Below are 23916 nucleotides of genomic sequence, written 5' to 3'. Positions count from 1 at the left end.
ACACTTACTAGCCGTGTGACCCTGGGCAAGTCATTTAACCCCAGTTGCCCTACCTTCCCACCTCCAAAAAGCAAAAAGAAAAATCTAAAAGAAAAGAAACAACAATAGCAACCAGAAAATCTAGGCTTTTTAACTTAAAAATCTCCATATGCTTGCTACCTAGCCTACCACAATTGGCACTTAGCCTTATTCCAGAAGAAAATGTTTAAGATTAATATCAATTCTGTGCCAGGTGCTACCAAGTACCACTACCTCCACATAGCACTCTGCTGGTATATTGAGGTCACCAGAGAATGCCACCAGAAAACCCTCTCCACTTCCACTAATGAAGAGATGTTGTGAGGTATTTTCATGCCATTTACTGCAAAACCTTCTTTGGCCATAGATTAATATATTAATGAGGTCTGTGATTGTTCTCTTATATTAAGTAAATGCCTATGAATGATTGGGTGAAAAATATCTCTGCCTTATTTTCTCCCATAGAGTTAATTAAGATTGATGAGAATAGATTACTTTGCCAAGAGGACTCCAAAATATTACAAGCTCTTATTGGTCTACAGCTTGGATGAGTGCACATCCATTTCTGTGCTCCTATACAGAACCTCTTAAAATGATTCTGGGCTAAAAAACACATTAAATCATCAATTTAATTACATTGAAACTGCACACTAGGCTTCTGTAACTAATCTAGTTTAGTTTAATCTTGGCATCTCAGTCTCATCCATTATTTTACTTATACACAGGCTTTTTTAGTCAATTGGATATAATCTGTAATATTTAAGGCATATGTATATTTTCTGTAGAACCCCTAAGACCATGACCAAAGAGAAAGAATTATGGTAATGCCTCAGTTAATGTACATTTCACCATTACATACAAATGTAATTTTTTCTTATTGAATGATTTGATTTCACTTCCTTGCCACATTTGGGTCCTTTCCCTTTAACTAAAGTATTTGAATGAGACCATTATTTTGGATTTTATCATGAATCTTAAATTCCTTTGCTTAGTCTTTTTTTTTTTTAATTTAATGAAAAAAACATACATTGAATTCCTATTCCACTAACATTCCAAGTGCTGTGCTCAGCACTGGGGATGAATGACAACTACAGAAAGACTGTTTATGATTAACTTCATACTTGGGTGGGGGTTGGGGAAAAGATAACATATTAGATAGTTCAATTGCTGGGTAAATGAAAAGCCTTTTAAAAGTTCTAAGTCCTAAAAATCATAAGAATGCACCAGGGGGGAAGATTGCATGGCTCAGACAGACATCTTTAGATTGTCAGAAGGCTGGATGATATTGGGATACTGTAGTATATCCAAGCAGGGCAAATGGTAAAACCAGGAATTCCTTAGAAATCAGTGTCAGGGCAGATGGCAAGGTTTGTTTCACAGGCTATTTTATTTGAAAAAAAAGTTGGTGGCTCCCATTATCCCAAGTCACGTGAGCAGTCAGTCAGTCTGGATTGGTTTCTGGGTGATCTGGGGCAAGAGTTGAGCAAGTCAGAGTTCAATTGGATCTGACAGAAATGAGTATATCTGCCTTTCTATTATTATTATTATTAGTAGTAGTACATGTGAACAATTTTTATAGTTTATAGTATATACCGTGTTTCCCCGATAATAAGACACTGTCTTATTAATTTTTTGGACAGAAAAACACCAGAGGGCTTATTTTCAGGGGAGGGCTTATTTTAATGAACATTGACAGCAATTTTAATAAACAGGTAAATGTGAACAAAAAAATGTACCTTTATTCAATAAGCAAATCACTGGGGAAGAACAGGATGATGCGCTCACTGCTGCAGCTCTGATTGGATGCAGCTCGGAGCGCTGTGTGCGTTTCACCCGGGGGGGGGGACGGTGCATACAGAGGGTACCGTAATGTAGCGTGTAGCGCAGGGGATCACCTTCACTACAGTAGCAATCTCAATAGGGCTTATTTTCGGGATAGGTCTTATTATCGGGGAAACACGGTAGTATTTTTGTTTATATTATTGAAGAAAAATTGAAATAGCACATAGAAAAACCAAAAAAGGATATAAAGAAAAGGACAAAAGATAACCATGGAAGACAGCTCCAACACAAGGGGGAAAGGTAAAGAGAAAATGATTGGGAGAGTATATTGCAGGGTTAAAGAGAGTGACACTTTAAATTTCACCTTCTGCAAGTATCGTTTGAGTCGTCTCACTTCTTTCTAGTTGCTTCTCTGGCTAATCTTTGAACATCAGCATTGCCTTCAACTTTTGAATGAATGGGTACCTTCTTCCACTCAACATTCACATCTTTAGTCATATTATCCAGCTTAGTGAATTGGTCTCTGTGGACATCTTTATTTTTACCTGTTTTCCAGCCTTTTTCTTTCCATTTGTCAATCCAGTCATTCATGCCTTTGGTGATAAGTTGGTTATCTGTGCACACAATAAGTCTGTCCTTATTTTGGGTCTTTGCTTGCTCAGTCCCTTTGGTAGCTGCTTCTAATGATGCTCTTTGGTTTGTCTATTGTCCAGGATGTATACCACTTATGTTTAGATTGTGGTCTGGTCCCCAGTAGAAACCAATACCTCCTTGAGCCCCTTCTCTCCTATTATTTTTGCAGGTACCCTTGACATATACGGTGTTAGGGTCTGATCCCTGATATGGTTGCCCATACTGACTTTCAAAGCCTCTAGTCTATCAACCATAGTCATAGTTCCTTGGACTGTGTTTCCAGCTTGTTTCCAATCTCTCCAGAGACTTGGTGAAAAAAGAAAATGCTTCTGACCTTCAGAGATCGTGAACTCTGTTTAGAAATTTCTATGGTATAACAGGCCTCTGAGACAGATCATTTGGAAAAAAGGCAGAGATGCCCCTGGAACTATGACACAAGGCTTAAAGAAATAAACATGGGATTCTCACTGCTAACTCAGGGTACATTCACTGGTGTCGACTCAGGGAAGTGTATGGTATGATCGAGGTGTATGGTAGGCAAGAGAGTATATATATAAAAAAAGAAGTCAGATCCTTCATTTGCTTTGAGTTTTTACATTTATTCCTCCTTTTCCTCCTACTCTGGTCACACTAAACAAAAAATTATTCCTGAGATAAAGGATAAATACTGTGGCAACTTGCCTTGGATAATATTGCTATAAATTAAATTCATAAATTTAGAATTGTATAGATACAGGACCTGGAATAACCAGAGGCCAGGTCTTCCCATTCATCCTTTCACTCATTCTGTAAATATTTACTGAGAACTCTCTCTGTCTAAAATACTGTATGGCAGGAGACAAAAGAACAAGTTGCACATTTTATGAACAAAAACACCAGACTTGGGAGTTGTTCTAAGATTCCTTTCAGCTCTAAAATCTCTGACCCTATGATCCCTAAGACCTGAGTTCAAATGCCCTTTCTGATGTATGTCTGTGTATACAATTGGGAGTCAGGCTCTTACCTTCCCAGTTCCTTAGGGTAGTTTTATCTGTAAAATGGGGATAGTACTGTTCGTATTACTTATGTTATGGGGCCATTGTGAGGAAAGCCTTGTGTGATTTGATGGCAAGAATGCTGTACACAGAGTCAGGGGACCTAGGTTCAAATCCAGGTCTGTCATTTCATAGCTCTGTTAATTTAGGCAAGTCTGGCCCTTTCTGAGCCTGTTTTCTTCTCTGTAAAATGAGGACACATTACAGGGTTGTAAGGAAAACCTGTTTTTAATCTTAACAGGCCATATCAATGTCCGTTAGTAGCAGTAACAATAAATGCTTCAGAAATAAGAGCGATTATACAAAGATGCCTAACATAATCCTTGCTCCTGGGGAGCTTACAGTCTAGTATGGAGGCCAAGATAAGCACACAGCCAACTATACTACAATTTACATCATGAGGCAAGCATTAACACTGTTCCATGAGGCTCTCCAGAGTTCTTGCTCTATCCTCTACCTTCCCAGGCTTGTTTACATTGTCTGCCTGCGTGAACTCTACATTCTAGCCAAACTGGACTAATAGCTGTTGCTTTTATTCAGCCTTCCATCTTATGTCCCTGTGTCAGTCAGTCAACATTTACTAAGCCCCTACTATATTCCAGGCACTGTGCTAAGCACTGGGGCTGCAAAGAAAGGCAAAAGACAGTCCCTGCCCTCAAGGGGCTCATAGTCTTATGACAGACAAAAGAGGAAGGAAAAGCAAGGGGTGGGAGGAAGGTGCTGGCGCAGGGACCAGATGGAGAAGTCCGCAGGAGGGCAGTCTAGTGGGATATGCTCCAGGTAGAGTAAGTCATCCACCCCTATCACTGGAATGCTCATGTTCTTCACTTCCTCCTTTCATAATCTTTATCTTCATTAAAAAAGTGCAGCTCTTGGCCACTTCCTCTATGAAGCCTACCTTGATTCCCCTAGCTGTTAGTTCTTTCCTGCTTAAATTACATTGCATTGTATTTATCCTGTGTGTTTTAGATCCCACCAATAGAATATTAGTTTCTTGAGGGTAGTGTGAGGGATAACTTGTAGTGAAGTTTCCCCATTCTGAACATCCTATATACATTCTTATTACTTCCTTATACTTTGTAACTAAGTTCAGTATCATTTCCCCATATATATATATATATATACACGTGTGTGTATGTGTATATATATATGTGTGTGTGTGTATGTAGGTCATTGTGCATTTCAAGGTAATGTAAGAGCTATTGAGTATTCATACAATTGATTGGATTAACTATTGAGACCAAATTAGAGGTGCTTCTAGTTTGGGGGAAGGAATGGTAGTGTGAGAGGTAGTAAAGGATCAAGTTTCTATAGAACTGCAAGAATTGCTGAAACAAGACTACTGATAAAAAGTACCAGACAGTAGCCTTGGGAAGAGTTGAGGCAGTAGCCTTGGGAAGAAGTTGGGTTCCCAGTTCCCAGAGAACTTCTAGATAATACTAAAAATGAAATAATGTAGAAAAGGAGCTGGCAGCAGCAGGTAGATTTGACCAATCAGAAAGCAGACAGCAGCCTTGGGACACTCAGGCCCAGATAAGTACACATCTAGGTTGGACTGAAGGGGGTTCAGTATTCTGGGGTTGTTACTGTGCTTGCGTAGTGGACCTCACGTATTATGTTGTCTAACAAAATTAGGGCCTCATTTGTAATAATTAGGGTAATGAATGGAGAGGGCTTTGTGCCGATTGGTTGGCATTAATAAGAAGATTGTGAGCTTGCCTTACCAACCAATGGTAAGGTGGGACAGTGGAGAAGGTGTGGAATTCCCACATTAGGGCTTTATAATCTTGCTTTTACCTTCCATAGTGCTCTCCTCCCTTCTGACTGTTTTGTTGAATTTGGGGATGCCCTTTCTCGAGAAAGATGGTAATAAAGTTTTTGCTTCTACCTTGAGAAATCTCTGAGTCATTTTGGGTGAGTGGTCTTCTGACCCATACAGTAGGTACTGTTTGGGGTTAATATATATTCTTCTTCAGTGTTTCAACATAGTGCCTTCCACATTGTAGGAACTTAACAAATGCTTCTTGAACTGAATTAAATTAATATCTGCCAGAGCTTAGGTCATCACCACTTCCAAAATGCTAATATTGCTGTGTAACAGTGATTGCCCACTCCATCCTGGAGATCCCCCACACTAACTTTGAATTCAGTTTCTGGGACATATATTCAGCTCAAGCTCCCATACAGTACAGACTATACTCACAGACCAGACAAATCATCAGAAATTAAATAATAAAACTTTTACTTGAACCACTTGTTGTTCGTCCTTTCAGGCATGTCCAACCCTTCATGACTCCATGGACCATAGCGTGTCAGGTCCTTCTATCCTCTTCTGTCTTCTGAAGTCTGTCCAAGCTCTTGTTCATTGCTTTCATGACATTATCCATCTCATCCTCTGCCCCTACCCACCCTTCTTTCCAAGGAGTGAACGTCTTTTAATTTCATGACTTTCAGTCTCCATCTGCTGTGACTTTTGAGGCCAAGGATAGAAAATTTGACACTGCTTCCATTTATTCTCCCTCTGTTTGCCAGGAAGTGATAGGACCAGTTGCCATCTTAGGTTTTTTTTTTAATAAGCCTCAAAATAGCTTTTCCATTCTCCTCTTTCACCTTCATCAAGAGGCTTCTTAATTCTTCTTCACTTTCTGCTATTAGAGTGGTATCATCCGCCTATCTGAGCTTGTTGATATTTCTCCCAGCAATTTTAATTCTGCTTTTGATTCATCCAGCCTGACATTTTACAGGGCATATTTAACTTATAAATAAATAAGGTGACAATACACAGCCTTACCATACTCCTTTCCCAAGTCTTAAACCAATCAGTTGTTCCATGTTTAGTTCTAATTGCTGCTTTTTTTTTTTTTAAAGAAATATGTGGGTTGGTTTTTTGTTTGTTTTTGTGGCTTCTTGAACTGAATCCAGGTTCTTCAGGAGACAAGCAAAATGATCTGGTATTCCCATCTCTTTGAGGACTTGCTACATTTTGTTGTGATCTACATAGTCAAAGGCTTTAGTGTAGTCAGTGAAGCAGAAGTAAATATTTTTCTAGAACTCCCTTGTTTTCTCCATAATCCAGTAAATTTTGGCAATTTGGTCATTAGTTCTTCTGCCTCTTTGAAAACCAGGCTGCTCTTCTGGTAATTCTCAGTTCACATATTGCTGAAACCTACCTTTCAGAATCTTGAGTATAACCTTTTTGGTATGTGGAATTTGAAACCTTCTTTGACATTGTCCTTCTTTAGGATTAGGATCTAACTGATCTTTTCCAATCTGTTGGCCACTGTTGAATTTTCCAAATTTGCTGGCATATTGAGTACAGCACTTTAACTGCATTGTCTTTTAAGATTTTAAATGGCTCAGTTGGATTTCCATCACGTCTACTAGCCTTATTGTTAGCAATGCTTCCTAATGCCCACTTGACTTCATCCTCCAGGATGAAGAGCTCTGGATCAGTAACCATACCATTGGGGTTATTGTGAACTCTTCTTCATCTCTTCCACTTCTCTTAAATCTCTACCATTTTTGTCTTTTATTATGCCCATTTTTGCATGAAAATTTCCCTCGATATATCTAATTTTCTTTTTTTGTTTGTAAGGGGGGAAGGTAGGGCAATTGGGGTTAAGTGACTTGCCCAAGATCACATGGCTAGTTTTTATGTTAAGTATCTGAGGCCAGATTTGAACTCAGTTCCTCCTGACTCCAGGGCTGGTGCTCTGTTCACTGCACCACCTAGCTACCCCCTGACTACTTTTATAGTATCTCTAATTTTCTTGAAGAGAAAATTGCCTTTCCCATTTTATTGTTTTCTTCTATTTCTTCGCATTTCTCTTTTAAGAAAGCTTTTTTATTTCTCCTTGTTATTCTCTGGAATTCTGCATTCAGTTTCCCATTATACTTTACCTTTTACTTTCCTTCTTTCCTTAGCTAATTGTAAAGCCTCATCAGACAATGCTTCTTTGCTTTCATGATCTCTATTTTTTCCTCTAGGATGTTTTTTTGTTACTGCTGCCTGTACAATATTGTGAACTTCTCTCCATAGTTCTTCAGGCTCTCTATCTACCAGCCACAGTCAGATCCAGTTCTTGTTTTAACTGACTGTATAAAGCTTCTCCATCTTTGGCTGAAAAGCATATATCAATTTAATTTCAGTATTGACCATCTGGTGATATACAGGTGTAGAGTCATCTTTGGATTGTTTAAAAAAGAGTGTTTGTTATACCCAGTGAATTGTTTTGACAAAACTCCATTAGTCTCTTCTCTGCTTCATTTTGTACTCCAAGGCCAAATTTGCCTGTTATTCTAACCTATTTTAGCATTATTAATCCCCTTATGATGAGTGTAATATCTTTTTTTAATGTTATTTATAAAATATATTGTAGGTCTTCATAGAACTGAGCAACTTTGACCTCTTTGGCATCAGTAGTTGGAGCATAGACTTGTATGACTGTAATTTTGATTCTGTTAATTCTGCCACTTTTGAGATTATATCGAAGTACTACTTTTTTCACCTTTTTACAGACTGTGAGGAGCTATTCTATTTCATGAATTAATCCACCCAATCCTTTCCATGTAAGTTCACTGACACCCAGCATGTTGACATTTAATCTTTCCATCTCCTGCCTGGATCTTACATTTCAGGTTCCTATGCAGTATTGATCAGTATAGCATCGTACTTTCCTTTCATTTCCAGACACATCCACAACTGAGCTTCCTTTTAGCTTTAGGCCCAGATGCTTTATTCTTTCTGGAGCTACTTGTGGTTGTCATCCGCTCTTCCCCAGTAGTCGGTCATCTTCTCACCTGAAGGGCTCATCTTCTGGTGTCATATCTTTTATCATTTTAATACTGTACATTGGGTCTTCTTGGCAAGATTTAGGCATGGTTTGTCATTTCCTTCTTCAGTGGATCACCTTTTGTCAGAACTCTCTACTATGACCTGTCCACCTTGGGTAATCCTGCATACCATAGCTCATAGTTTCATTGAGCTATACGGGCCCCTCTGCCACAACAAGGCAGTGATCCAGGAAGGGAATTGAACCTACTAACAAAATATTACTGACAGGAAAACTCAAATAAGCAAGTCTTTCTTAACCCCTCATAAACTAGTAGAAATAATTCCTACCATAGACTCTAATGACATTGGGGGAAATGTCACAAATCCCCAAGGGGAAATTCATACTTCAAGATATTAGAGAGAAGGGACTGTCTTGTGGTACTGTTGGAACAGCCCTCTTGGCATCTGCTTTCCTCCTGAAATACGGATTTTAGTTATAGTGTATATTGTTTATCTGATATGTGTTTTTCTTAAAATCTGTCTAAGAGATCATATGCAAAGATGGCATAATAAATTATAATTAGAGTATAGGAGATAGTTGCTAGGATATGTCAAATTGAGTATAAATCCTTTTTTGTTAAGGTTTGCCATGGGTTCCTTATAAAAGCCAGATTACATTGCAGTTTGGATGTACAAACTCATTTCTCTCCACTGTGAGAAACTGGATGAAATACTTTTAAGTCATCATATTTGTCATTGTTCATATTAGATAGAATAACAATAGATTTTAAGAAGACCGTTAAGGCTAGAATACAGACAGCTCAGTTTATGTAGAAAAAAAGGTTCCTATATTGATAAGATAATAAGTATAAAATACATGGATGCTGTTTGACTTCCACAGAGTCCTCTGATTGCATTTTCAGTTGGCATCCTACATGTCCTGGGCACTGTAGAGTGAGCATTTCAAAGATACTTAACAGTTAAGCAGAAACTCAACAATGGAATCGGTTGGGTGACACATTGAGAAGTACTCCTTTTTTTGAAGTTCATCTTATGTGACCTTCTTCCTTCTCCTCCATACCACCTGTCCTTACTCTTTTCATTTATCTCTTCTTCACTTGACTTTATACCTCCTCCTTTAGTTTAACAGTGTGAAAACATCTCTGTCCTTATGAGTCAAGCCACACACTTCTTTCGTCTTCCTATGTGTCATGCTTTTTCCACACCACCTTCTTCCACTAATTTTCTGATTAGTGCAGTCACTTGGGGTCCCCATCTGTGTCCTCCAATGATACTTACTTGAGATAAATCCTGAGAACAGTCTTTTTAAGACAATGATTTATTTTTATTTTAGAAATCTCATTTTGTAACAGACATTCATGACACTACCCAAGGCTCCACTGGTCAAACATCATGTAAAATTGACATACTTATCAGGATAATAGGGACAAAATCACTTCTGCCAAAATTATAATTCTTCCCACTGTGCTCACTAAATAAGCAATGACAGCCTGTGAGGGCATATAGGAGGCAGAAAACAAGGGGTGGGAGAGACATTCATTCAGATAACTGACTAAAAGTTCTATTTCTTTTTGCCAGTGGGTGACCTGGGTTACACATTATAAAATGAATATTTTCCTATTTGCCTGATACCATCTTCTCTGGCTAATACTAAAATGGTACTCTCTTACTAGTAAAACATTGCATAGGCTCCTTGGGAAATGTTAATGTCTCTGTGAGCCATCAGTATCCAGTATCTCTGTATCATTATAAAAGTGTGAAGAAGTTATGTACCTGTTGAGCTAGCCCAAGACAAAATTGATGTACTGAGAGAAATTAATACTATACTATTTTATTAATAGTTAATTATTAAGGGTGACCCATCCTTTTCCCTTCTAATTCCTGTGTCAGTCTCTAAAGGGCATGACTGATTGATGAGATTGCCTTTAACCCCCAAGGAACATCTTTGTCAACTTTGTGCAGGACCCTACCCAACAAGGAGACCTAATTTCTGTTTTAAGAGCAAATAGAATCCAGGCTAGGCAAGCCCTTACCCTGAGAAAGAAATGCCTGCCCTTGATCTCCTTCCTTAGAGTTTAGGGTGACCCAGCTTAGGAAGGAGAAAACCAGCTAGAGAGGTCCAGATGGAAATGACTTCTTCTTGCTCAGATGTTTCTCAGGAAGAGGAGCAGAAAACTTTTAGTCCACCTTCTCACTAAATGTCCACCAATCTGGGTTGATTTTCACTTGTCAGGGGAGTCCCCTTTCAGAAGAGATTTAAAGCATTTCGGGGTCTTCCTTGGTGTGTTTGGTTATGGAAAGAAACCGCTGACCATCAATTTATTGATTGCCAGCTGGTCTAATTAGGAAATTGATAATTACCCAAAAAGTCTTGTCTTTCAGGTTTTTCATTCCTCTCAGTACTAAACCACAGGTGTCAAATACACAGCCCACAGCCTGCATGCAGCCTGCAACACTCCTGAGCGCAGCCCAAACCAGATTAAAACGTACTTGGGAAATATTTAACAAAATAAATAAAAATGCAGTAAAACAGGCAGTTTGTAGCCCACAGGGATCCTTGTATATGGTTTAGTCACCCTTGTTTCTATTGGAGTTTGATGCCACTGGACTAAACTCTCCAGTTTCCCTGCACTTCTTTCCCTTGGCCCTTTGCTGGCTGTGTACCACCAATTCTTTACCACTTAGCTTAAAAAATGAATTATAAGAGTATGCATTGGGGTTATATGCTGATTTTTCCTTCAGAACACTTACATAACGTTAATTGTTTCATTTTTGTTCTCCATAGGACTGAGAGGAAACGTGGTATTGTGAAAAGAGCACTGGATGGCAGCCTGCACAAGGAATGACCAGCTGTGTGCCAAGATGAGCAGGATGTTGGCTGTGCAGAGCAACCTTCTGGCATCGTGCCAAGGGGAAGAAGTAGCGGATTTTCTGAACGACTGTTGTGTAAGTGCCAGTGAGGATGAGGAAGACAGTGATGGAGAGAGAAAACATCTACAGCTCCTGGAGGCAATCAGTGGCCTGGATGGAAAGGGCGGGCAGAGATGGGCTGAGCGGTCTGAGGCCAGTCTGCAGGTGTCTGAATTCAGCGTTAGCACTGTTGGGATGGAAGAAAGGCTAGGCCTTTCAGAGCTGCTTGAACATATCAAGCCTTCTTCCTCATTGGCCAAAGTGAAAAGACAGCTGAAGAAAGTAAAAAATAAGAAGAGTGTGGAGTTACTGCTCAGCAAAGAGGACACTGAGCAGATCTGTAGGGAAGCTGCATACAGTAAAACCTCCCAGGCCATGGCCAGGTGGGATGCAGTGGTTCTGAGCAACAGAAGAGCAGAACAGCTAGTTTTTCCCCTGGAAGAAAAACAAATACAAGCTGCCCCTATTGAGGAGGTCCTCCTGGGTGACTGGATGGCAAGAACTCCCCTGGAACAGGAAATTTTTAACCTCCTCCATAAGAACCAGGAGCCTCTGAGGGATCCTTTACTCACCCCAGTGGAGAAGGCCTCTCTCAAAGCCATGAGCCTGGAGGTGGCAAAGCAGCGCCGAGCAGAGCTTCAGAGAGCCCGGGCCCTGCAGTCCTACTTCGAGGCCCGGGCTCGAAGACAGAAGAAAATTAAAAGCAAAAAGTTTCACCAAGTGCTAAGGAAAAAGAAGGCCAAAGAAGCCCTCAGGCAGTTCAAAGGAACAGTCAGTCCTCCTGCCTCTTTAGAAGAGCTGGAAAAGAGAGAAGTGGCCAGAATGGAGGAGCGGATGAGCCTCAGTCACCAGAGTAAAGGGAAGTGGGCCAGGGCTGCCATGGCCAAGCATGACCAGAAGACCCATAAAGAAATCCAGGAACAGCTGGCCAGGAACAAAGAACTGACCCAGAAACCTCAAATGCCATCTGATAGCGAGCAAGAAGAAGATGCAGAAGAATGCCAACTCATCTCTCATGTTGTGAATGAAGTGAGGCTGGGGACACAGAGTCTGAATCCCTGGATGCAGAGAAATAGTGGCCTTCATGCAGAGGTGTCCAAGACCCCGAAGGGCCCTCAAAAACCTTCCAAGGATGTTGCCAGTGAAGAATCTGAGAGTGAGGAAGAAAAGATCATAGCAGAGGAGGAATCTCTGCTACAAGAACTTGAAAAGAGGAAGGCTTTAAGGAAAGGGTCACAGACACCGGGGACCAAAAAACCTAGAAGGCAAGAGAATGAGGGTGTGTTGGCTGAACTAAGGGCTCTCTCTGAGAAAATCAAAAAGAAGGCAAGGCAAGACGGAAAGCAGAGTGAGAGGTCAGCTACCATAGCCCCCAAGGAGCTTGTCCAGGGAGAGGGGCTGATCCAGGATGAGGAGGAACCCTTGCCCAGAAAAACATCAGAGAGAGTACAAATTCTGGAAGAGACAGAGGAGATTCCAGGAATGGAAGAATGTGCCCAAGAAAAGAAACTACTCAGATCAAAACAGCAGTCTCTGAGGAGTCCAGCTGAGCAGAGGAGTTCCCCAAAGTCAAAAAAAGAGGCAGTGATTGACCTACAGGCCAGCCTCACTGTGAAATCCCACAAGGCAAACACTTTATCTCTTCCCACTATGGTAGAAGAGGAGGGCTTCAGTGAAGAAGTGGCCATCCAAAAGCAGATGATAAAGGAGGCCTTTGCTGGGGATGATGTCATTGCTGACTTCCTGAAGGAGAAGCAGGAAGCTAAGGAAGTAAGCAAGCCTAAGGCTGAGGCCCTGAGCCTGCCTGGTTGGGGGGAGTGGGGGGGTCCAGGCCTTGAGGGGAGGACCAGGAAGAGGCGCAGGCTTCTCATCACAGCCCTGGATGGTCCCCCAAGGAAAGACAAGAGCCTGCCGAATGTGATCATCAGTGGAAAGCGTAACATCCAGGCTGCTGCCCATAAGGTGAATGTCCTTCCATTCCCCTTCAGCCACCACCGGCAGTTTGAAAGGACTGTCCAGACTCCTGTGGGTTCTACTTGGAACACGCCAAGGGCTTTCCAAGGAATGACTGCTCCTCGAGTTGTGATCAAGCAGGGTCACATCATTGAGCCCATAAAGGTGGCACATGGGAACTTCTAGCTGCTGCTGCATTCAAACCATTCAGTCCTGCAAAGGAAGCTACAGCAGCCAGTGGGTGCAACCCCAGAAGGCTGTTAAAGAAGGCACCCTAGGTCCTGCTGCTGGAGCATCCTTTTTGTTGCCCCAGGGCAGGGAGAAATCCCTACTTCTCCTTTGTCCTCAGCTGCAGAAACTGGAGCTAACCCAGCACGTGGCCAGTAATGTCACCTAGTGGAAATAAAGCAGACTTTCCAGTTAAATAAAAGAAAAAAATATTGGGCTTAAAGCTAGGGAGTTCCAATTTTTTTCAATCCCTATGTCCCATGACTTTCAATAAACCTTCCTAGAGCCTCTATTCAGTATGAAAGGAAAAATTCTAGAGTGTATCTTGCATATTTGAATAAAAATAACATAAAGAGGTTAATTTTTCATAAAGAAAACTTTTTTGTGTACATAATTTTTTTTTTTTAACTATAAAAGTAGTCAGGGGGTGGCTAGGTGGTGCAATGAATAGAGCACCAGCCCTGGAGTCAGGAGGACCTGAGTTCAAATTCAGCCTCAGACACTTAACACAAAACTAGCCATGTGACCTTGGGCAACTCAACCCCAATTGCCCTCCCTTCCCCTCTCCAAAAAAAGAAAGTATTTAATATTTACCAGAACATAGTCAAGTAAATTAGCAAGAACCTTAATTCTATTTTTTGTCAATCAACAGTTTTTATTCATGGTATAGTTTTTAAAAGAGGTAGTCACATATCATATTCAGCCTCCAGTTTGTATCTTGCTTTGGATTTTATTAAGATCATGACTGAGAATCCTCAATTGCAGACATAAGCTGTTATAAAGAGAATTAAAGCCATATAAGTACATTTTAAGATTGAAATATGCTTTTCTACAGGTACACCAAAAGTTTTGTAACTTCATTTATTGGAAGTCAAATATAGGAAGATCTGGGTTCAGATCCTGTTTCTGACAGACCCTGGCTGTGTGACCTGATCCCTCATTGCCCTAGACAGCTCACTGAGGCTCTGACTTAACATTGAGTTGCCTTATCTGCATCGTATTAAGAAATCAGACATGAGGAAAAAGTATGAACTATTATCATAGCTAACTCCTATATGAGTATATCCTCTATTATCTTTAGGTGGGGAGGCTGGAAGGGGAAATAGGTGTAGAGAGGTAAGTGAATTTTCAACCACAGAAAAGAAAAAAGGCAGACAATCCTAGAAGTCTTGACCTTTTTCAAATAAGGAATTTGAGATGGCACCCAATTTAGCGTTGTAAAGATAGCATGGCTTATTAATAAGTAAGGATGTGGATTCTTCAAGTAGCTTGTGGTCCTGATGGGATTCCAGGAAACATGAGCATGATTGTCCCTTTACATGAGATGAAGAATCGTCTCTCAGATTCCATGAGGGGTGTTTGAGCCAAGTGAAGGTATCTCCCCATGGACATGTATGTACTTTCATCATTGCTGCACCTCTGCTCCTGCTTGAAAGCCTGCCAGGTATGATCAGGGTTTATAGTTCTGTTCTCAAAACCTTCTTGCTGATAAGCACCTGGCAGAATTGTCCTTACCTTGTTTGGGGGAGCAGAAGAAAGGTCCCCTCTTTGCAAAGGGCTGTGAAGGCAGCCAGCAGCAATGGACCTTATTCTTCTCTTGACTAACTATGAGCTTAACCAAAGAGATAACTCTAGGAGGGTTGAAGGTTTTCTCTCCTTCCACTGTTTTGAAGGCATTTTTTTGTAATGAGACAGAAGATGAAGATCTGAATGTTTGAGATGCTGGCCATTAGGCTTTATAAGTCACCTAGTATAATTGTTGACAAGGTTCAAGGATATTAAGGTTTCCCAAAAGTTCATTTATTTTCTTAATGTCTCTGGGAGGCATTAAACACGTTTGATTTCAATTTTAACAGAACATCTATGATTTCAGAATAAATTCTGCCTTTGTTAATTGTGAAAATTAATCTGATTTATTTCCTTAAGATTTTTCTAATGCTTCTGGAAAAAGTCTCAGAAAATATATAGCCCATGGCTTCTTATCAATACTTTTAATTGAACAAAGTGATTATGTAAACTCCAGTAGAGAAAAATAATTCCTAATTTTGGATCTCTGTGAAGTTAGAATATTTCATCGTGTGTTGGCTGACATGATAATCATTTTAGCTAATGAACTGAATTCCTTCCTCCAATAACTAATAAGAGCTGAGCTCCTGGGGTATCACTACCAGCAAAGGTAAAATCACATGGAATCACCAAATCTCAAGAGTTAGGAAGTGATCTCAGAGGCCATTCAGTCCAAGCCACCTTTGAATAAGAATCCTCTCTATAACATTCCCAACAAATGATCATCCACTGGTTTAACACAGTATAGTTGGGATGTTTGCCAGTTTTCGTGGTGGAGTATTAGGAACACTGATCACTGTCAGAGATACATAACTCTGGGATTAGAGCTGGGAGAGAGAAATCATAGGCCACTGAATCCAACTCCTTCATTTTGCAGATGATGGTATGGAGGTTGGGAGCAGGGAAGGGACTTGTCCAGGGTAACACAGCTGGTAGCTGGCCAAGGCACAATTCCATTTCAGGTCCAATGTACTATCCTTTAGGATCACTTTTGCCATCTGTTGAGATCTTCAGGAAAAGAATAGGTTACATCCTGATCCAGATGGAATATAAAGGCATGTCTTTCAGCTCTATGATTCTGTGACCCTAAAACTAGGCAGCAAACAAGCCCAGGTATGCTCTACAAGGTACAAAAAGCCCTCTTGCCTTTTGTGTCCCTTTGACAGGTGTGAGCCCCCCTCGTCCCCTGTTATTGGCCCATTGAGGACACCTTTGTGCTGGCAGACTCATGTTGACTGCTACTTACATACACGGGCTAGTCCTTGGGATTGGCCTAGCAAAGGGAGGTCAGATACTTTCGTAGCCCAGAAAAACCTCTAGCCTTCTGGGCCTTGGGTGTCATGGTACAGGCTATCTCTGCTCTAGATGCTGCCTCTTACTTAGAGGCAACAAGATGGCGTAGGGGATAGAGCGCTGAGTCTGGAGCCAGGAAAACCTGAGTCCAGATAAAACCTCAGCGGGAGCGCTGTTTCCCCTGGGCAGTCACTTAATCTCTGTCTTCCTCAGACAGGCTGCGAAGTGGGGATAATAACAGGATTGTTGTAAGAATCAAATGAGATAATATCTGGCACACAGGAGACACCCTAGAAATGCTTATTCCCTTCCCCCCTCAAACCGTCCTGCAGGGTGGCAGTATCCAGCAGAGTGTTTTCTCTGGATCACTTTCCTTGCCCCCCAGTATCTTCCTTGCTGGAAAGTAAGGACAGGCTCTAATTATTGGGAAGTTTTTCACGAACATCAGATCTCTATCCTTCCGTAACTTCTACTTTTTGCTCCTGATATTGTTCTCTAGGTGAGAAAGCCCAGCCCTGTTCCCCCATCCTTAGGATCTGAGAGTCTCAACTCTTCACTTTACAAATGACGAAACTGAAGCCCAGTTATCTAGCCTTTTCAGAGCATCTGTATGAATTACTGCATACTTCCCCCATCAAGCACCCGTCCTACTGATTCCACAGGGTGAACAGCAGCTTTCTTCTTACCGGCAGTCCTCTCTGTAACCCCTGAACAATTTTATCTACTGGAAACCAGGGTCCAGGATTTGGCCCTCTAGTCAGCACTTTTTTTCTTTTAGTAACACCTTTCTTCACTTAAAAAAAAAGCAATTTAACCACAAGGCCATAACAAAAGAGCCACTATGGCCTTGCCAAATGTTCTAGGCCAGGCCTAACATAGGTCACACCAGTGATTCAGGCTCCAAGTTTAAAAGGAAATGAGCAGAAGAAGGGAGTAAACAGACTTTACTGAGAAGGGATTAAAAGAACATAACTAGGAAATTAAAAGGCTATAAAAATCTATTCACCTTAGTCTCCATGATCTTCAGATCAGGACCCGTAAAAGGTAACCTGCAGGCAGTTGGAGTTTAAGAATAACCTCAGACAGTTCTGCACCCTCCACAAATAGCTCTTACAAATAGGAGGATATGATGTACACATCCACAACTACCCATCCATGTGCCTATTTGTCATATATAGAAAATCTATATGAGAACGGTCTAAGCACATGTTGAGAGTTATCCTTGACAAAAATATGAGAACAGGTAGGCTTTCAGAGATGACTTTTCTTGGCAAACCACATCTTCACAGTCACTCAAACGATTTAGAGTAATAGAGACTACAAGAGACCTCTATGTTAATGGTTGGTTGGTTACCAAAAAGGGGAGGATGTGATAGATTAATGTGCAGTTTTTTTGTTTATTTTTATTTTTGCTTTTTGGAAGGGGGAAGGCGGGGTAATTGGGGTTAAGTGACTTGCCCAAGGTCCCATGGCTAGTAAGTGTTAAGTGTCTGAGGCCGGATTTGAACTCTGCTCCTCCTGACTCCAGGATTGGTACTCTATTCACTGCACTACCTAGCTGCCCCTGATGTGCAGTTTTAAAGGCCCTCTACTTTGTTTATTTTAAATAAGAAATATCCTTCTGTGGTCATGAATCCCAAGTGAGAGTGATACTGCATTGCTTTTACTGGACCTGTGATTTCATAGCTATAGGGAACCCCAGTGAGAAATTTACTCTACTAATGCTGCTGGGCAAATGATAGTGTATGGGAAAGGTAAAAGTGTGGTTTCTCAGAAACTGTCTGCTAAAGTAAGTAAGTCCTTAGGCCTTAGGCCTAAGTTTTCATTTTTTATTAGAAATTATGTGACTTTGAAACTTTAGAAATCTTTCTGTATAGTTGCTCTATTCTAGTCAGTCCTTCTCACCCAGCTTACCATGAAAGAGTTAAATTTCTATAGAACTGCAAGAATTGCTGAACAAGACTACTGATAAGGGAGAACAGGCAGTAACCTTGGAAAAGAAGCTCAGTCCCTGGTTCCCAGAAAAACTCCTAGATAATACTAAAAATAATGAAGAATGGAAGGAGCTGGCAGCAGCAGGTGGATTTGACCAATCAAGGGACAGACAGTAGCCTTGGGACCCTCAAGTCCAGATAAGAAAGTATCAAGGGTAGACTTGAAAGGAGGGGTCCAGTATTCTGAGGTTGTAATACACTGATGTAATGGACCTAATGTATTATGTAACAAGATTAAAGCCTCATTAGTAATAATTATGTTAATATTCATAACCCTTGCTTATTTAACCCAGCTTTAGCTTCTGTGTGGCGGCCTCCTCCCTCTAGGTACTGTCTCAGAGACTGGACCTCCCGCTTCTTGCGAGATTCTAATAAATCTTTCTACTTTCACTTTGAGAGGTCTCCAAGTAGTCAATTTGGGTTAGGGTCTCTGTATCCCACACAATAGTTTTGAGAAGTTGCCTGGGGACACTGAGAAGTTCAGGGGATGTCACCAGTATGTGGGAGGGTCATCTTGACTGCAAGGCCAGGTCTCTGTCCATTAGGCCATACTATCATAAGGAAGAGTCTTTCTCCTTGTGTTGGGATCTCTCATTTGTCTATGGTTGCTGTGGGTTTCATGACTGGTTCCCTTCTTTGCTTTGAATTACTGGGTCTTGTGACTATAAGAATGTTGGCACTATATAACAAGGCCTGACACATAGTAGGCCGTTAACAAATGTTTGCCGCCTCTGCCTGAAATATGCCCCCACCTCACCTCTGGCAGAGGTGTACTCGAATGCTAAAATTTCAGTGTGAGTATTTAAACCTTTGAAATCAGCAAACACTACAATTAAGGGCTCGATTTATTGTTTTGTTGATTGTGTAGAATTAATAAAACAATGAGGAAAATGTCAGATAAAACTTTTAAATGTGTCAGGTGTCATCCTCCCCTCTCCCCCCCAAGTTGGTTGTTAAACATATACAAGCACAACTTCTACCTCTGCCTCATAGAATCCTTAGCTTAGTTCAAGCTCAGTGCAAGTGCTCCTTACTTATTAAGGAAGCTTTAACTGATTTCCTCCTCCTCCTATCCCACTTCTCTGATATGTATATTTTATATTTACTTATTTCTGTGTACATGTTGTTTTCCTAAAATAAAATGTAAGCTTCTTGAGGGTAGGTGCTGTTTTGTTTTTTTAATCCCAGTGCTTACACAATGCTGGGTGCATAGTAAGTACTTATTGCTGAATTAAAACTAAATTTCATTTAATTAAATCAGTAGTTCTCAAACATTTTGGTCTCAGAACCCCTTTACACTGTTAAAAATTATTGAAGACCCCAAAGTTTTTGTTTATGTAGATTATATCTACCATGATTTTAGAAATTTTAAATGATATATTAAAATGTATTTATTCATTTAAAATAACAATAATAAATGTATTACGTAACTTAAATAACATGATTTTGTGAAAAATATTTTTTCTATGTTTTATATGACTACATATGTACAGTCAGTATATAATTGCTTGCCATCTCAGGGAGGGGGAAGGAAAGGAGGGAGGAAAAGAATTTGGAATGCAAAATTTTTAAAAATGAAAGTTAAGAATGTTTTCACATGTAATTTGAAAAAATAAAATATATATTTCCAGAGAAAAAAGAAAAATATGTTTTCCAAAACAAAAAAAAATAGTGAGCTTAGTAGCATTTAGCAACCTTAATAGCAGTGTTTTACAATTTTTTTTCAAATCTCTTTAATATCTGGCTAAATAGGAAGACAGCTGAATTCCTATATCTGCTTCTTCTTTCAATGATACATTGTTTTGATTGGTATATAAAAAAGACCTAACCTTACACAGATATGTAGATGGAAAAGTGAGGAGTATTTTAATAGGCAAATAATCTTAGTATTATTATGAGAATAATGATCTCATGGAGTCCCTGAAAGAGTCTCAGGGACCTCCAGGGGTCTGCAGATCACACTTTGAGAACTGCTGAATTAAATTGGGTGACTGTTGCAGGTGGATATGTAAATATAGTCCCATGAGCAATAAACATTGAATGCAGGTTTAAAAGGAGAATTGCAGAAAAGATTATCTAGATGTCAGCACCATTTGTAGTGAACATTCATCTAAATAGCCAACTAATATAAAAACACCAAAATTTATTTGGTGCACTGAAACACGTCCTAGAAATGTCCTGAATCTATAAATTATGAGACAGATGTTTTTACACATACTGGCCTAATATAATTCACATAGATATTATTCTGTGCCCTAAGAGCACTCTTTGCACTGTACATTATAGAAAATGTCATGCTGGATTTATATGAAGCTGGATTTCTGCAGGTGGCATTATTGATGGTGAAGAGAAGATTCCCCAGACACTGGAAATCGGAAGCACCTCTGAAAAACACTTTTTCACTTGAAAGGGCTATAAATCTAAAAACAACCTTGAATTCACATGAAATCCTTTTATACAATATGTTGATAGTAAGTGTATTACTGAGGAGAAGAGACAAATAATTACCTTGGGATAACCACTATGAAAAATGAATGTTGAATTTTAAAAGTATGCTCAATGCCGGAACAAAAGCAGGCATTTTTTAGAAAAAAAAAAATCTTAAAAAATTTCTTGAATATTTTACTGTGAATTTCACCGTACAGTATATGATGCCATCTAGTGTTATATATTTATGCTTTAACTATGTGTTAGTTCCAAATTACCCTAAGCGTATATATAGAAACCTTAGCCCTCTCTGATTTCCCACTTCATCCCCCATTCTCTTCTTTGCTGTAGTTTCTGAGGAGACCCTACTTCTTGCCAAGGCTAACGCATCCATTTTGTTCTTGATCCTGTGCCTTTCTCTTTCTTCCAGAAGTTTGCCCCTTTCTTTGGTCATCTACTTACTTTCTATCATTTTCAGTCTTTCCTTGCCTATTGACTCATTTCGCATTCATCTCATATCTCTTTTTTCTCTTTCAGAGCCAAACTCCTAGAAAAGTCCTCTATTTGCCTCCATTTCTTTACATCTCATTCACAGGCTTCTGATCCCATCACCTGACTGAATCCGATGTCTCAGCACTATGGAGGAGGCTTTGAGTTTCTCCAGAACTCTCTTCGAACTTATGGATCATCTCAAACCATTTTAAAAATCTTTCAGTCTTTATCCTTCTGGTCTCTCAGTCTTTATCCTTCTTGACTTCTCTCCAGCTTTTGGCCATGCTGATGACTTCTTCATTCTGCATATACCTCCCTTGTTTTGTGACACTGTTCTCTCCTGATTCTCTTCTTGTTTAACTGTTTCTGTGGCTTCTTTGTTAGATCATCATCCAGGCCCCACCCCCTGAAAGGGCACTGTCTAGGACCCTCTCCAATACAATAAACATTGATTAAGTGACTAAATGTGTGACCTTGGGCAGGTCACTTAACCCCAATTGCCCTGCCTGAGAGAGAGAGAGAGAGAAGAGGAGTCAGGGTAGGGGACCAGGCACAGGACACCCTGTGGTATCTTATTCTGTGAAGTTGAAACCAGGTGGGATAGTAGATGTAGTGGAGTGATTTAGTCCAGTTTCTGCTCTCTGTAAAGGAAGATATTGGAAGGAGTTTGGTACTCTGTCCTCTGGGCTTCCAATTAGAGGGAAGAGGAGGCTGAGGGATGTCAATCTAGCCTTGAATTAGCAGCATGGGGCTGTGTTTGGAAGCAATGAGCTTATCAGATATCAGAGTAACCTCTGAATAGCCTTTCACAGTGATCTCATTATCTCCCATGGATTCAATTAAAATCTCAATGCAAATGACTCCCAGATCTAAATAGTCAAATATCAAATGGATCTGTGATCTCATCCTCCAACAGTGAAAATCATAAGCCATCCATGCCTGCCCACCTGTGAGGGTCTTTGTTCATGTCCTTCCCCCTGTAGAAAATCTACCAGGTATCCTAAGTCTTCCTTGCTTTCTTTCTCCTATCTTCTTGGGGAAACCAGAGGAGCATTCTGGCTGCCCACCTGTCATCCTTCAATACAACCATTCCATCTTCTCTTCCTGTCACATATTCCCTTAATGACATCTTTCACTCCTGTTCTTCTTTGTAGTTCTCATTGGCTATAGGTTGCTGCCTGGTTATGCTCATTCTGTGCTTCTCTATTGTCCTTTGTGTGATAACCATTTTTAATTTTTCAGACACATTGTGTTTTATGTATAGACCTTGTTCCCCATCCCAACTGGTCTTTCCTTTGGGCAACTCTATCCTTACCCCATGTTCAAGTCCAGATCTGCCAGGTTCTTCCACTACACCCTCTGAACAGAGCTCAGCCAAGCAGTAACAATGGTAGAATGTTGGTGTTAAAAACATGGGCCTTTGTTTCCATGAGAAGCATGGGGTCATTAAAGGATCTTTGCAAACCCTCTCTCCTCCTCCTCCTCCTCCTCTTCAACTATGGCCCAACTAATTGTTCATCCATAATGACTTTCCTAACTGTCCTAATCAGACATTCTTTATCCATTTGGTCTTTGTTTCAGGCCAAATTCTTTTGAATAGTTATAGTTCTCTTCCATGAAGCTCTGCAATGTTCAGAGGACTGAATCAGCACAATGTCTCCTATAAATAGCAGGATCTGTAGGATGGCATGGCTTCCACTTGAACCCAGCCCTAGGCACAGTACTTGGCACATAGCAGGCACTTAATAAATGTTTATTGACTGAGTGACTTGGTGCTGAATCTCCTCCAACACAGTAGCAAACACCTTTGACAAGTATACATCTCCCTGTTTTGTGCATTGCCTGGTATTTATTATCAGAGGGTCTTTAATCAGGGTTATTTCTGTTTTATCTTTCAAGGAGTCTTGAATGCTTTTGATATATAGATAGAGGACACCTTGTTGGAAAAGGTGATCATTTGCTCTGTTTAAATCTCTATATCCTGCCCTAATTTCTCCTGAGTTCTATTCCTGTATCGGTCAGTCAGTCAACAAACATTAAGTGCTTACTATGTGCCAAGCATTGTGCTATGCACTGGCTATACAAAGAAAGGCAAAAAAAGCTTACATTCTAATAGATGTAGATGTAACATGTGGGTATAACATGAAAGGAGCATGGGAGTCTCTTTCTCAAAGATTGTGAAGTAGGCTTTGCCTGGTACAGTTCACCATGTGGAAGAGGGCCAGTGATGAGAGTCCATTTGTTGTTTTGTTTTTTGCTGTAATCTTCTCTGCCTCTGTTCAGCTGAGTGCTGTTCAGAGGGTCTAGTGGAAGGACCTGGCACATCTGAAATGGAACATGGGGTAAGGATAGGGTTGCCCAAGTGTAGCAGCAAGCACCCCAAGCGCGTTCTCAGGGTTTGCAGCTACCACAGGTTCTTGGATCTGCTTTGTTAAAGGAAAGCAACTCAAAATGGGTTAACAAGCTTACTTTAATCAGTCAGACATATATCGTTTACCTTGTTCAGGAGAAAAGGTCAGCACCCTGAACCTCAAAGTATACAGGCATAATTATCAAGACAGAAACATCAAGTAGACAGATTTCCAAACTGTCCAACCATTACATCCATACCCAGTCAACATCTGGGTTTCCACATGCTGGGTTTTTCAAAGCCCGGGGGACTCTCAACAACGGCTTCCCAGAATTCAGATCAAATCACAGAACACTTCTCAAAGTGAGTCCCAAAACAAAGCTACACATCAGGGCTTATATAGCCTTCTCCTGGCTCAGAGAATGTAACAACCTTATTGAC

The 23916-nt window shown here is 40.4% G+C and overlaps 1 protein-coding gene across 4 annotated transcripts in view; it reads left to right on the top strand.

Moving 5' to 3' along the window:
* LOC138158427 (U3 small nucleolar RNA-associated protein 14 homolog A-like) overlaps positions 1 to 13714 on the top strand; it is a 31219-nt gene extending 17505 nt beyond the window's left edge. For all 4 annotated transcript variants that reach the window (XM_069084540.1, XM_069084545.1, XM_069084537.1 and 1 more), the window contains exon 2: positions 11048 to 13714. In XM_069084540.1, the coding sequence (XP_068940641.1) occupies positions 11086 to 13311 (2226 nt within the window). In that variant the 5' untranslated portion in view covers positions 11048 to 11085 and the 3' untranslated portion in view covers positions 13312 to 13714. The remainder of the gene's footprint in view (positions 1 to 11047) is intronic.
* Positions 13715 to 23916: the final 10202 nt, after the last annotated feature.

The sequence above is a fragment of the Petaurus breviceps genome, unplaced genomic scaffold (assembly GCF_028583685.1).
Source record: "Petaurus breviceps papuanus isolate PSGF00001 unplaced genomic scaffold, PetGlider_PUasm1.0 115, whole genome shotgun sequence".
Taxonomy (NCBI): domain Eukaryota; kingdom Metazoa; phylum Chordata; class Mammalia; order Diprotodontia; family Petauridae; genus Petaurus; species Petaurus breviceps.
Note: the sequence above shows the minus strand (reverse complement) of the source record. Positions and strands in the feature narration are given on the sequence as shown.